This window comes from Diabrotica virgifera, chromosome 6, assembly GCF_917563875.1.
Source record: "Diabrotica virgifera virgifera chromosome 6, PGI_DIABVI_V3a".
In the NCBI taxonomy this organism is placed as follows: Eukaryota; Metazoa; Arthropoda; class Insecta; order Coleoptera; family Chrysomelidae; genus Diabrotica; species Diabrotica virgifera.
The window spans coordinates 211,567,548-211,581,833 of record NC_065448.1 but is presented as its reverse complement, the minus strand read 5'-3'; the positions used below and the strand labels follow the sequence as shown (position 1 = coordinate 211,581,833).

The 14,286-nt window shown below is 31.9% G+C and overlaps 1 protein-coding gene across 1 annotated transcript; it reads right to left on the bottom strand.

The window, feature by feature from the left end:
• Positions 1-3,438: 3,438 nt before the first annotated feature.
• Positions 3,439-6,376, bottom strand: LOC126886689 (uncharacterized). The gene is made up of 2 exons (XM_050653683.1): positions 6,266-6,376; positions 3,439-5,917 (listed from the first exon to the last, which is right to left on the bottom strand). The coding sequence occupies exon 2, from the start codon at positions 5,909-5,911 to the stop codon at positions 4,952-4,954; it is 960 nt and encodes a 319-aa protein (XP_050509640.1). The 5' UTR covers positions 5,912-5,917; positions 6,266-6,376; the 3' UTR covers positions 3,439-4,951.
• Positions 6,377-14,286: the final 7,910 nt, after the last annotated feature.

Genomic DNA, 14,286 nt, shown 5'->3' with positions numbered 1-14,286 from the left:
GGAGTTGGATACACATTTGAAGGAAAAGAAAGAAGGTTTACTATGGAAAATAAAACCATTTTGTAAAAGTACAAGTTTTCTATGAATAGTTCATACACTTGAACGATCAAAACACTTGTAACGTCACATAACTGTATATTCTCCTGTTTATAATGTCTAATTTAAAATTATATACAATTTTGTTTACTTTGTCGGTGCAAAATGTATACATATAATCATATGACGTCACGACGCGTTTTGGGCTAGTTGCTTTAATTTGAATTTAGAATCATCTTTAGGGGCCAAACGGAAAACAAAAACAACTTTTTTATTTTTGATACATGTTTTAAATTATGTTCTGTTGTGATTTATAACATTTTTTTCGAATTTAAAATTTTATGCAAGTTCCCTATTTTGACGTCAAAAAGACATACCTGTTACCTGTTACCTATCCCGTGTTATGGAATACCGCGAGAAAGTTTTAATTGCTTTTCCATCTTCATGGCTTGTAGAAAGGGGTTTCAGAGCAGTTGTAAATCTCATAACAAAAAAAAAGAAACAAACTGGCCATCATTAACCGAGGAAATTCGAAATCATTATGTCTGACTAAATTAATGCCAAATATTGATAATTTTTATTAAACCATCAAGCTCACCCCCAATTTAGATGAATTTCTTTTGCTTATTTTTTTCATGTAACAATTAGGTACTACTTTTGATTAAAATTTAATTAATAATTGTGTAAAAATGTCTTGTTTTTTTTACTTTTTCACTCTAAAGTACATCACTACCGTTTAAAAACCCGATATGTCAAAAATGATCGATTTTTCGTTTTTAATGCCAATATGTACAAAGAATATGATGACAAAACCCTACATGGCTAAACGCATCCATGTAACCAGTAGATCGCAGTGGCGGCTCGTGATTTTTACAATAGGGGAGGCTATACCTAACTAGAATATCAGACAAATTTGCACTAGCAAAAAAATCCGCCAAAAAAATCTAATTTAAGGCCCCATTTTTTTGACCAATTTTTATTTACATTTTATAATATCATCATAATTCATAATTTCATAATACCATAACATGTTAAAAATAGTTAGTTTAATTGTAAAAGTGTATTACCAAAGTTTGTGTCGTTTATTTGTTAACAATTCTATCTCTGTAAGTAGATATGCATATCAAAATAAATACAGATTTGAAGTTTGGCAGTCCATACAGGTTGAAGGTTCACATTTTTTAAGATACTCAACTGAATTTTTTTAATTCTAAAAGCGGCCTACTGCGAATCCAAAAACACTGTAAATTACCGATATTTTGCTTTGCATTACAGATAAAGGAAAAAGTTATTTGAACAAGTTGTTCCAAATATTGTTCTAACCCCACATACCAAACTTCATCACAAAATTCGCACTTTAAGTTTTTCGAATATTTGTAGCCAGGATCCTAAAATCGGAGAGGAGGCTGCTGGACGATCAGCCGCCCTTGCCCAATCTCCGGGCAGCGTGTGCGTTAAGCGATAATGCAGCTCTAAGGAGACCGGGTCTCCTTAAATGCTGTTGGGCTGCGCGGAGCATAAGCAAGTGAGATATTCCGGCCAGCAGCCTCCGCTCCAATTTTAGGATCCTGACTACAAAATAATGAAAAACTAAAAGTGCGAATTTTGTGATGAAATTTGGTATGTGGCGTTAGAACATTATTTGGAACAACTTGTTCAAATAACTTTTTCCGATATCTCTAACGCGAAGCAAAATAGCCAAGTAAACAAAACAGTGTAGCATGTGTAAAAAAAGAATGTTTGTGTGTACTTTGTACGCACGTAAGAAGTTATACTTCTATTATATGATTTCTTAAAAATAAATATACTTTAAACAGTTTGTTTTAATTTTTTTTAAACACCAAATTAATTTTGTGCTTACCGCTTTAAAAAAAAATAAAAAAAAAGTATAGGATTGCTACGGATTCGAACTCAAGACCTCTCGATCTCTGGCCGAATGCTATACCAAATACGCTACGAGGACTGTGTCTGTATCGGTTCGGACGTACCTAATGACAATTCACGTTAACAAACAGACAAGGTGAAGTATAATAAATATACAATAAAATGTTTTAATAATACTCATCTTACTCCTGAGGAAGACAAATCCAAAGACACAAAAATTATAATAAACATATTTACTAAAAACACTAATATATTCTTTTCACACCTTTTCTTGTACTGATATATTTATAAACTTGGTCTAATTTACTAACCGTTGCACGTCATCCGCGTCATAGCCTGTGACGTCGCATGATACCAACACGAAATATTTGGCGGTAGGTGTGTTCTTTTTTAGAATCATTTTGCCGAGTACGCTGGAATTACAACCACTAGACATATTTTATTATATACGCGTAGAAATAATATTTGAAGATTTCTATTAATGTTAACCTAAAGAAATACACAATAATATGTTTCATTTAATTTGTATAAATGGATTATAAAGCGTTTTTATGAAGCACAGTTGTTCGGAACACACTGTAACTGTAATCGAACGAAGGTGACATTTTAGAATAAATTGGTAACATTTATTTGACAGTTGCGGTGATTTTATTATTTACTTTACTATAAAAAGATCCTCTACTATAAAAATATAAATTTCACCTAATTGTATCACGACCTAAAATAATCGAGGTATCTGACAACTTTTTTAGTTATTATTGTAGAGGCTTCTCCCAAGAGTTCGGAGCCGATTTTTTAATAATTATTAACAATGCAGTGCAAAAACGTTTGCACTGCAAATCTTAAAAGATTATAACTTAATTCTTGTTCTCTATTTCTTAAGTTTTGATTTATTTACATTGAATATTAATTTGTTTTGTTGTGTAATCCACGTTTACAATAATTCTGTGATCTATTTGATTTAAAATGGATTCAGGATTTTTTTATACTTTGGCAACTATGTCAACTTAGATCTCTGGCGTAGATAATGACGTGTAACGGTAAGTAAATTAGACGGACTTGTACATAACTTGAACGATTTAGCAATTAACGCCATACTGTCTGTGTGCGCATGCGCGCAGTATTATGAAATGTAACTCTCAATCGCGCCTAAAGAAGTATAACTTCAAAAATTTATGGAAACTCCCTTGCCTCCTCTGACCAGCCGCCACTGAGTAGATGATATATCGATGCTTAAGATGTGATACCGCGTATCTGCAAAAACCCCTTTTTACAGGAGACGCAAAAAACGTTCTGTTGTGTGAGAATTAAATATTTTAATACTATTTTATATATTTTTCATCATCATATATCATTTCTTTTAATATTTTGTATATCATTTCTTTTAATATAATCTCATTAACAAAAAGCTGCAGATACGTAGAATCACTATTGTTTAATTGTTGGTTAGAGGAGGATTACGTGTAATCACTACCAAATGTAAATATTGCAATTTGTTATTTGTGTGGGAGAAAGAAATTTATTGACTTAAAATATTTATTTAAAAAATGCAGAAAACACAAAAATCAATAAAACAACAAATACGTTGTTAATTCTTCTGTTTACTCTCGTGAGGCAAGGTGTCGTAGAAACCATGGCAGTCTTTAGGAATTACACTTTTAAGTTGCTGTAAGTGATTATATTTTGTGTTGGTTATTTTGATAGGAGCGTTACGTAATGGTTTAAACTGGCCTAGTTGTGAAACATTGGTTTTTGCACTTCTAGGTTTTCTTGTAGGTAGATCTATAAACTCACCACAATAATCTAATTTTACTTGGATGATTCCATCAGGCGTATACTTGATGACTTTAATATCAGTTACGGTTGGATCGTTCACTTTTCGACCTGGTCTAATGGAAGGGTATACTAAAGTTTCGGAAAAATTTTTGATAAAGTCATAAGTGACCTCTTTTGTCTGGTATGGTGTTTGTTTCCTCGACTCCTTTGTGAGTCTGATATAATCACTTGGAAGATAAATAGACTTATATTTTACTGTCTTTTCTATTTGAGCGTGAACGGAATCGGCCTCCATTTGTGTGTGGCCACGCTCAAGATACTTTTGGTAAATAATAACATTGTTTTCGACACTAAAAGATAGAAGCGCATTTGATAATGTAGCATTCCTATTCTGATAGGTGCAACCATCGCTCCAAATAATAATAGGAATATTTACAGGACAGAGGTCTAACAAGTAATCAGTGATACAAGTTGCAAAGGTATTGGCGGATAGGTCAGCTTCTGTTTCTGTAAACCAGTAGCATCTTACATGATGAGTATTAACATTAAATATGGTAAAGTTGTGACAGCAAAGTTTTGTTTTATAGTATAAAGCCGATGCATTTAACATGGGACATACTTTTACTGCCTGAAGATCTTGTGTTAGGACAATGCATTGTTTTACATGCCCTGCCTGTTTGTCGTTCTCTTTTTCTTTGTTGTTAATGTGCTTCTTATAGACATTCTCATCTAGATTATTTGTTTCATAACTGCAGCATGTATCACAACGATCTTTTTTGGTATGTGGAAGGAAATATGTTTTTCTTTTACCTTTAAATCAAAAGTGTATCTTGAAACTGGTTTCAATTCCTTATTTTGTTCACGACACATTCTGGAATATTCCTGGTATACTTTGCTCATATTGTCTCCAAAAATAGGCTCAATATATAATTTACTTGTAGATTTGCGACAATAGTGAGCAGGGAGTTTCGGAAGAGAATCTAAAAAATTACGCAATACATCTTTGGCGCTGTTACTGGACTTATTGCATTGAGTTTCTTTTTGGATCTCTGCTATTTTTCTCTTCTCTCTTCTTCTCTTATTATTTACCTCTGTTGCTGCTATCATTCCATGCTTTGTTTCTGATGTCAAACAGTTAAATACATAATGTTCTGTAAGAGCAAACGTTGACAAAAATAACTTTTTGCAAACAGTCAAAATCTTGCCATCTAATGTTTTAAGTGTGTAGGTTAATGTATTTTTCCTCCTTGATTCTTCAGTCTCTTTCTTTGTATTTGTTTTTTTCTTTTTTGCAAACCAGAGAAGCGATATAGATTTTTTTCTGGTCCCATGTGAGATTGTTCCAAAAGTTGTTGAAAAGTTCTTTTCGGTCCTCTTCATTTAAATCTTGACACTGCCTTACTGTGGATTTTTTACATACGGAGGATAAGCAGACTGGTCCCATTTGTTTTTCATTTCTAGGTGTTCCTCTTTTCGCTGTCTTTCCAACCCTTGTCCAGCCAATATATTTTTTTCCGTGTTGTCTTAGTCTTTTATTTTTAATATGGTGCCATTCGTTGATATCTGCTATTCTTTTTCGAGCTTTTTTATTTTCGTTGTTACCGTCATTATCGGCTCTTGCTACTGGTTCTTCCCCTTCTTGTTGTTTGCCTTCTTCCGAACTAGTTGAGTAATCTGACTTATTTTCGTTTTCTGGCAACCACGATTCATCAATCTGATCAGCAATTACAGACGATGAGCTCGACATCACTTCATTTAAAATACCTTCGTGGTTTAGTGCAACGTCATTTCTTAATTCTTCTAGATGTGTTTTGTCCCTGGAGAGCTCATTTGTCGAAATTTCATTGGAAACCGTTTCTAATATTGCGTCACAATCTAAACGTTCATTGTCAATATTCCTTAGCCAGTTACTCACTTTTTCAAAAGCAGATTCCTTTGGCAATCCATCAGTAACATTGTTTATGTCTGTCGAAAACGTTTCGTTTGTTACTGCAAACTCCCCCAATAAAAGCAGATTGGCTGCGGCAACCTCTTGTTCCAAAGATAATAATGTAGGTCCCAGCTCATCCGCATCGGTATTTTCCAATACTGTGGCTTCTTCATTGTTTGTTTTTATGGCACACTTAATGGTGTCCTTGATATTCTTGTTTAAAACGTGAACTATTACGTCATTTCTTGCATTTGTTACCATTTGACGACCTCTAGAGGTACTCATTTTAATCTGGAACAAAACAGTAATCTAAAATATTTAATCGAATTATAATGAAATAAATTTAAAATAAACAGAAGTCTTTGGACAATAATTTACTATTTATAAAAAATATTATACTCGTATACTGCTTTAGTGATTTCAGGTATCTGAAGGTATACCTATTTATCAAAAAAGTGGTTACTGTGATATCGCGTATCTGTTTTCCTGATCTAACGCCGAAGTTTATTGATTTATGATGCAAATAACAAAGGTTTTTAAATAATACCACAATTCGACAACATCTGTCTGCAACTTTGAACATATTTTATGATGCTTTTTGTTTCTTTATAAATAAATTATGGTTTTGTAAGTACATACCTTTATCAACACAATGTTACCACAGCACGTTACTATGTCAACTAATTCAGATACGCGCTGTCACATTAAAAGATATTCAGCTTACCTATACCAGATGTCACTACTAATCACGTTACTCATTCAAACTGTATTCGCGGTGTGCAAGTACTTGGAAAGGGAAACGAGAAACGACCCTGCGCGAGTCGCGGAGAAATATTGCAACTATCTTAAATAATTCATATTGTCAATTGAAATTGTCAAATTGACGTATATTTCATACCTTCTGTCAATGAAGCAGAAAAATTATATATTGCTCCACAATATTGATATGATATGCAATTATTATATAAAGGTAAATTTAATTAATTGTATTTTGCTTGCAGTACTGCATTTTAATAACTAATTTTATTTACTACATACAATTGTTGATGTTTTCATAACATAACCTGAATCTTATTTTTTCTTCTTATTATTTTTTTTGGACTATGGCCTTGACAATTATCCAGTAACCAGGACTAATATAATTGGCCAATATAATTAAAAGTGCGAATAATAGTACAGAGCGTAGAAATAGGGGTCGCTTTGCCGAACTTGCACGGTCCCAATAGGTCAAATTAGCGCTTTCACCACAATATGACAGAGTATTTTTTACAAGCAATAAGCAATAAAACTCATTTTGTCAAAAATTGCAGATACGCGGTATCACATCTTAAGCATCGATATGTAATTAGTTTCCGATATGTCCACTATTACAACAACACCGCGAACTTTTAAACTCATCTGCTGCAAATTCACGTTTTTTGACATCGGCTTTTGCCTTAGCACCACAGTGTTAGAAATTTTAATCTTTTAACGTGAATAGTAGGAGTGGATCTAAAATTGAAAAATATGACAAGGGGTCTATGAGAGAAAAAGTTTGGGAAACTCTGTTATAGACTTTTATGATGCTTAAAGTGATTAGCAAATTTTACCTACCTCGGCTCTTAGTCTATTACTCACGACATTGACTTTAATGTTACGTTCTTACTCACGTAGGCGGCATGTGGTAGGTGAGGAATTTTTAAGTCTGCTTCCGAGAATAAGAAGACGGAGACCAGACAAAGAGATGATGATCTCGTTTTACTAATTGGAAAACCTTACTAGAACTGAGAGTTTGTTGCTGTTCTAAGAATAAACGGAATCGAATTATATTGGGAATTATGAAAAAACAGCATGATTTATATTATAATTTTGCGAAATATGATATTATGTTTCAAAAATACTTGAGTAACTATGTTATGTAAGTACTACACAAAGAGTTGTTAGGAGTGTTATTTTAGAAACATGCAGTTTTTCAGATATATTGGCAGAATTGGGCCAAAATCTAAAAGTTGATAATTAACTAAGGGTACAAATGACAGTATTAAAGCTGTTTGACATTAAAAACCGAAAACATTATTTTTTTAACATCTGACAACGTTGGCTCTGACCAGTGGCGACGCGTGACTTTTTCTGAAGTGTTACCAAAACCAGATGCAAAAATCTTATTTAAAAAAATGAAGATATGGCTTAATGTATATATACACTCACCGGCACAAAATTCCGCCAACCCAAATTTTTGATTAAGTTTGACAATCTATGTATAACTTTATTATTTGTACTTCGATTTTCAAGATTCTTGCACGAGTTTGTAGGTACATGATGTATTGATGTCAATTGCTATTATTCCGGTAACAAATTTCAAATTTTTTTTGCTTAGATGGCATTATACGGGGGTGAATGTAAGCGTTGCTTTTTCTCCTAACTTTAAAAAATTCTGTGGAAAAATTGGAGGGCTCATTTTGTTTCATACTCCTTTTGTATTATTCTGGAGGTATCACTAAGGTAATGTTTTTTTAATTATCTGAATATCTCTTTTCTTGTAAGAGCTGTAATTAAAAACACTGCTTTGAAGGTTTATTTAATTAAAAATATCAAACGCACTAAAATTAACAAAACAAAACCAATTTAAAAACAAAACAAAACAATTCAATAGCGGTTATGTCCACCTCTTGCAGCAACGACTGCTCGCAATCTGTTTAGCATCTAATAAAAATGTGTTTTCCTTGCCTGGGGAATAGCCCGATATTCCTCTACCAGGGCCATAACTGTACCAAATTTTCTGGAGGCCTAGGATGACGGCAAATACCTTTTTTTATTCATCTCATAAATGCTCAATATGACTGAGATCTGGGCTGCATGCGGGCCATTCTAATCTTATCAATCCAACCTCAACTGTATGAGTCAATCAATGTTTTTATTTACAAAAAATGTTACAGCTCTTACAAAACAAAAATATATTCGGAGAATTCAAAAAGCAAAATGTTGGTGATGTCTCCGGGAAAATATGACAGGACTATGAAACAAAATCAGCTATTCCATTTTTCCACAGAATTTTTTAAAATTAGGAGAAAATACAACGCTTCCTTTCACCCCTGTACAATGACATGCAAGCAAAATTTTTTGTTACCGGAATAATACCAAATAATATGAATACATGTACCTACAAACTGGTGCAAATCTTGAAAATCTAAGCACAAATAATAAAGTTATAAATTGTCAAACTTAATCAAAAATTTTGGGTGGCAGAATTTTGTGCCGGTGAGTGTAGCTTCAATAATATCATTTTGCATATCACTTGAAACTCTCGAAAAAACAGATGTTTCTAGATCTTGACAAAATTTTTGATCTTTTTTGGCAATTAATGTTAACAATTCCCTATAGTCGCCTCGATTGTCAGAGTCGTCGCACTCAAAATGACCACGAAACGCTAGTTCTTGTTTGGCCCAAAAACATACAGTATCTATTATAAGTGTGCTAAGGATATACCTATCTATTTTTTTAATAAACTCATTATGTTTAGCAATATTTGCTTTAAAACTTTTGTTAAGAGAACTTTTGATTTTTGTTTTGCCAAACTGAATTAAATTGGGTATACATCTTACATGTAGGTAACGGAGAAATTTCATGTCTCCTTTTTAGAAATCTAACACTATTTAAATCGTGAACCTGGTCCACCCATTTTTCTGTAGAAACCAGAAGACATGGCCAACAATACAGTATATTTTTCTTGCAACCATAATATAACCAAGGATTTTCACTGTACCAACTAAATTTAAAATATCGAACTACTTTTGTTGATTCCTTTTTTAAATTGTTTAAAATAGGTCTTTAATTTTTAATCTATTTTTTTTTTCTTCAAAATTATACAAGGAGAATTACTTTTCAAGTAGTTGATCGATTAAGAAGCGACACTCATCCATGGTTAACTGCACGCACACTTTTTATAGGTACTGTCACCAATTTTAAATCTGGTAACAGCGCTACCGATACACAGCGCGCTTATGCCGTCGCGTCGCTTCTTCAAAATCTTCAGTCACTAGCCGATCCCGAGCGCCAGCGTGGGTATATAACCATTGTAAGCAGAAATGGGTCTGGTAACAGAGTATAATAAAGTGCAATTGAGTCACATAAACTCGCCAATATTTTCGTGTCTACGAGTAGTTGGCTATTTACTGAGTTAGGTACTATTACCACATAATATAATAATATATTTCTGTTGGTAAAAATATTGGTAAATAGAATTATTCATCGTCATAAAATATTTATTTGAAAGATTTTTAACTATTACCAATGGTAACAGTGGTTACATGGACGCTTCGCCAGTGGCTCTGACTGATGGAGCGTGTGTAGGCTTGTTATTTATTTGGGTTTATATGACTACGGACACTAAAACCATTCGCCAAATTTACTATTTTTTTATTTTATTAGTCATTTTTTCGTATCTTATCCTAAAATTAATACTAATATTAATCTCTAATAAACAATTCTACTAATAAATAATTATTTTTGTATTTTTTTAAATAATTTTTTATAATATATTTTTTTGTATTTTTTTCTAAATGATGTTCTCAGAGTTCCACAGCAAAAACTGCATCATTCTTCTTTAGCCCTCTACTTAATTCGAAAGCTTTTTACTATGGACTGTCCAAGTTCGCCATTCATTTTTATCTACATATTTTTTTATTATATTTTTTAAATTATTGTATTTTTTTCTATGATTTTTTTATATATTTTTTGTATATTTTTTTTATATTTTTTTTATTATATTTTTAAAATGAAAACTTCTTTAGGGACGTTGTGCACTTTTTTGACAGGGGAAAAAGCATTTAATTCGCGATCGTCATCGCGACCGTCATCGCGACCGTCATTGCGACCGTGATCGCTTATGCTATATATTATGTGTATGTATATATAAATTGTGTAGAGGTATTTAAATTTAAAATAAATGTAAAACATATTTTTAGATGGGAAAAAAGGATTTATTTCGCGACCGTCAATTCTTCGGCTAAATAAATTGTGTACGTATATACATTATGTGTATGTATATATAAATTGTATAGAAGTATTAAAATTTAAAATAAATGTAAAACCTATTTTTGGATGGGAAAAAAGTATTTATTTGGCGATCGTCATCTGTTCAGCGAAATAATTACTCCTATTAAGCTGCAGCCCCCCACCATCGCGAATAAAGTTCGGACTAGGCAATAAGTTTAGTGCTATTTATGTGCTAATTTTAGTTGCTATAATCCGAATTTTGTTGCTCAAACTGTTGACCAGTAAATCGCGTTGAAAGTGGGGGTAAAGCTTAATGAAAAGCTGCACCCACCCACACCGAAAAAAGTTGAAACTTCTTGATTTTTTTGGCGAAAAATTTAGTGATATTTATGTGCTAATTAGTTGCTATAATCCGAATTTCGTTGCTCAAACCGTTGACCAGAAAATCGCGTTGAAAGTGGGGGGCCCATCTTAATAACAAGCTGAACCCCCCACACCGAAAAAAGTTCAAACTTCTTACAATTCTTTATAACAAGTTCAATACTACAATACTTTATAACTTTTACAACAATACTTTATAACTTCAACACAATAATGACAACTGTATTCAAACAGAACAAACTTCAAATACAACTGTTCTATAAACTGTCAATTCTATATGTTTACCAATTTCTGACATTAAAGACGTAAAGTGCAACACGTAATTGCAGCAATTTATTGTGACGATAAATTTTTGCGATTTATTGATTCTTTTAAAGCTGTTTAGACGCTGCGATAAATTGTTGCGATTGATTATAAACTGAAACAACTCAATCGTAACAATAATTTGATGCAATCTGATACCAACGCCAATCCAATTCCAATTCCGATAAATCGCTGCGATGTACCGTCTAACTTTTACACACAACGATAAATTGAAGCAACTCGATTGATATCGATAAATTGCTGCGATTTATCGCTGTGTCTAAACGCTGCTTAACTAGACATAATAGTAAACAGTGCGACAAGTGAAGAGTTCGAGGACTGTATCAGCTCAATGTAGCCGTGTGTCAAGTAGCGTGGCAATTACTCTATAAATATTTAGGGTCAATAATAATTAATGATAACAACGATACCTCAGAAATTAAAGACTTGGACAAGCAAGATACGCATTTCCCAAAATGAAAATGATTGTCTGAGAACTGTCGTTTGGATTAAGATTTAGATTTATGAGATGATAGTGTTCTCATGAAGTCGTATCAAAATTAGAAAATCGCAATATTTACCTTATCGCAATAGCTACAGTTCTACAGAACCTACATATACATATAATAGCCAAGTAGTCCAGGGCCCATCTGTTTTGAGATGGACGTTGAGAGGTGACTCAAGTTTTTTTGCAGAAATTGCTTGAAAATAACTCAAATAATAATATTTGAGTTATCCTCCCTCTCAAAAAGGTCCGGAACATTGTTTAAATAATCAAAATGTCAAAAAATGCAGGAAAAATTCCATTTTTTTCTTCGTTTTTTGATTATAACTTTAAAAGTATTCACTTCCGAGAAAAAATGTACTGACATAAAAGTTGCGGAATTAAATTTCCTATAATATAGAATTGGTTATAAATTTAAAAAGTAGTCACCCTTGTTGCAAAATAGCAATAATTGCAAGAAAACCATTCAAAAATAAGTATCCGCATTTTACGTTTTTCAACCATGTATGCTACATTTAGGACCTTCATATTTCACCCAGAAAAACTTTATAATACAGTAAAATAATACTGTAAATTTTATTAAGATCGGTTCTATAGATTTTGTAAAATAAATTTTGCAATCCAGCTTTTGCAAAAAAATTCATTTTTTCAAAATGTTACAGGACTGAAAATAAAGTAGATAGCAAGTTGATTTTTTTTTTGCTTATAGAAGTGTACTGTAACTTTCATTTGCAATTTGCAAAATTAAAATCGATGAACCAGCACGGCGTCAGGAATTTTTTTAAATAAACATTAATTATTGGTGCTACGCGCAGGACAGCGGTCTTCGATTCACACAAGTTGATTTCCACCAAAATTTCTTCCAATCTTTATCTAATATATTATTTTCTTACCCTATATTTTGTTGTATTTTAATATTTTAATTCCACAAAAATTAAACTAATTTTATTATTGTTTGTAAAATATTGTTTAAACAATTGCATATGTTTAAAAATAATAAACTTTTATTCTCCAAGTTAAAATATATGAACAAAGAAAGTTTTTGCTAAAAAAGTGTTATTTCAAAGGATAGAGTATGTGTTTTATTTTGCAATAAACAAATTTATTTATTTATATCGAAATGTAATAAAACTTAAAATGTATCAATCATTATCAAAGGTTATTGGAATGCCCAATCAGAGCAAACTATCCGCTGTCCTGCGCGCAGCACCAATAATTAATGTTTATTTAAAAAAATTCCTGACGCCGTGGTAGTTAATCGATTTTAATTTTGCAAATTGAAAATGAACGGTACAGTACACTTCTATAAGCGAAAAAAATTTCAACTTGCTATCTGCTTTATTTTCAGTGCTATAACATTTTGAAAAAATGAATTTTTTTTGCGAAAGCTGGATTGCAAAATTTATTTTGCAAAATCTATTAAACCGATCTTAATAACATTTACAGTATTGTTTTACCGTATCATAAAGTTTTTCTGTGTGTAATATGATGGTCTTAAGTCTAGCATAAATGGTTGAGAATCGTAAAATGCGAATAATTGTTTTTGTATGGTTTTTTTCGCAATTATTGCTATCTTGCAACAAGGGTGACTATTTTTTAAAATTTTAACCCATTCTATATTGTAGGAAATTTAATTACGCAACTTTTATGTTAATACAACTTTTCTCGAAAGTGAATACTTTTAAAGTTATAATCAAAAAACGAAGAAAAAAATCGAATTTTTCCTTCATTTTTTGACATTTTAAATATTTAAACAATGTTCCGGACCTTTTTGAGAGGGAGGATAACTGAAGTATTATTATTTGAGTTATTTTCAAGCAATTTCTGCAACAAAATTTGAGTCACCTCTCAACGTCCAAATGTACTAATACAGTCGAACCCGCTTATTGGAATAGCCTTTGTGCAAGGCAAAATTATTCTTATAACCGGGATATTCTAATAACCGATCATTGGTGGCTAGTCGAAATAAGTGTTACCGAATATACGTAATAATATTATTTACATACTATGCCAATGTGTAGTTTTACATACTATGCCAATATGTAGTTTTATTACATACTACGTCAATATGTATATCATATATGTACCTACATAATCAGTGTATGTAAATGGTTTTAGGTCTTTTTATGTCAATAATACAGTAGTGTAACTAGTACTTATCTATGTATGTGTTAAATACCAAATTACATTACATGTATGTGAATGAATACATTAGGTAATTAATATGAAATGTATGCAATAGTTAGATATGTAAATATTTTCTTATTAAAATGCATATATAACAAAATTACTTTTTTCTCTTGAAATTATTGGTAATTATAGCTTTTTCGTTGTTAATCCGTGTGGTCATCCTTAATCCATTGGTTGAATAGAAGTTTTATTGGCGTCAAGAAATGGATTGTTACATTCTTGTTCTTTTCTCTTCTTTTCGAATTTAACAAAGCCATAATTCACATCTTGCAAACAAGTAGGTACTCTCTGAGTGAATTCTAAATAA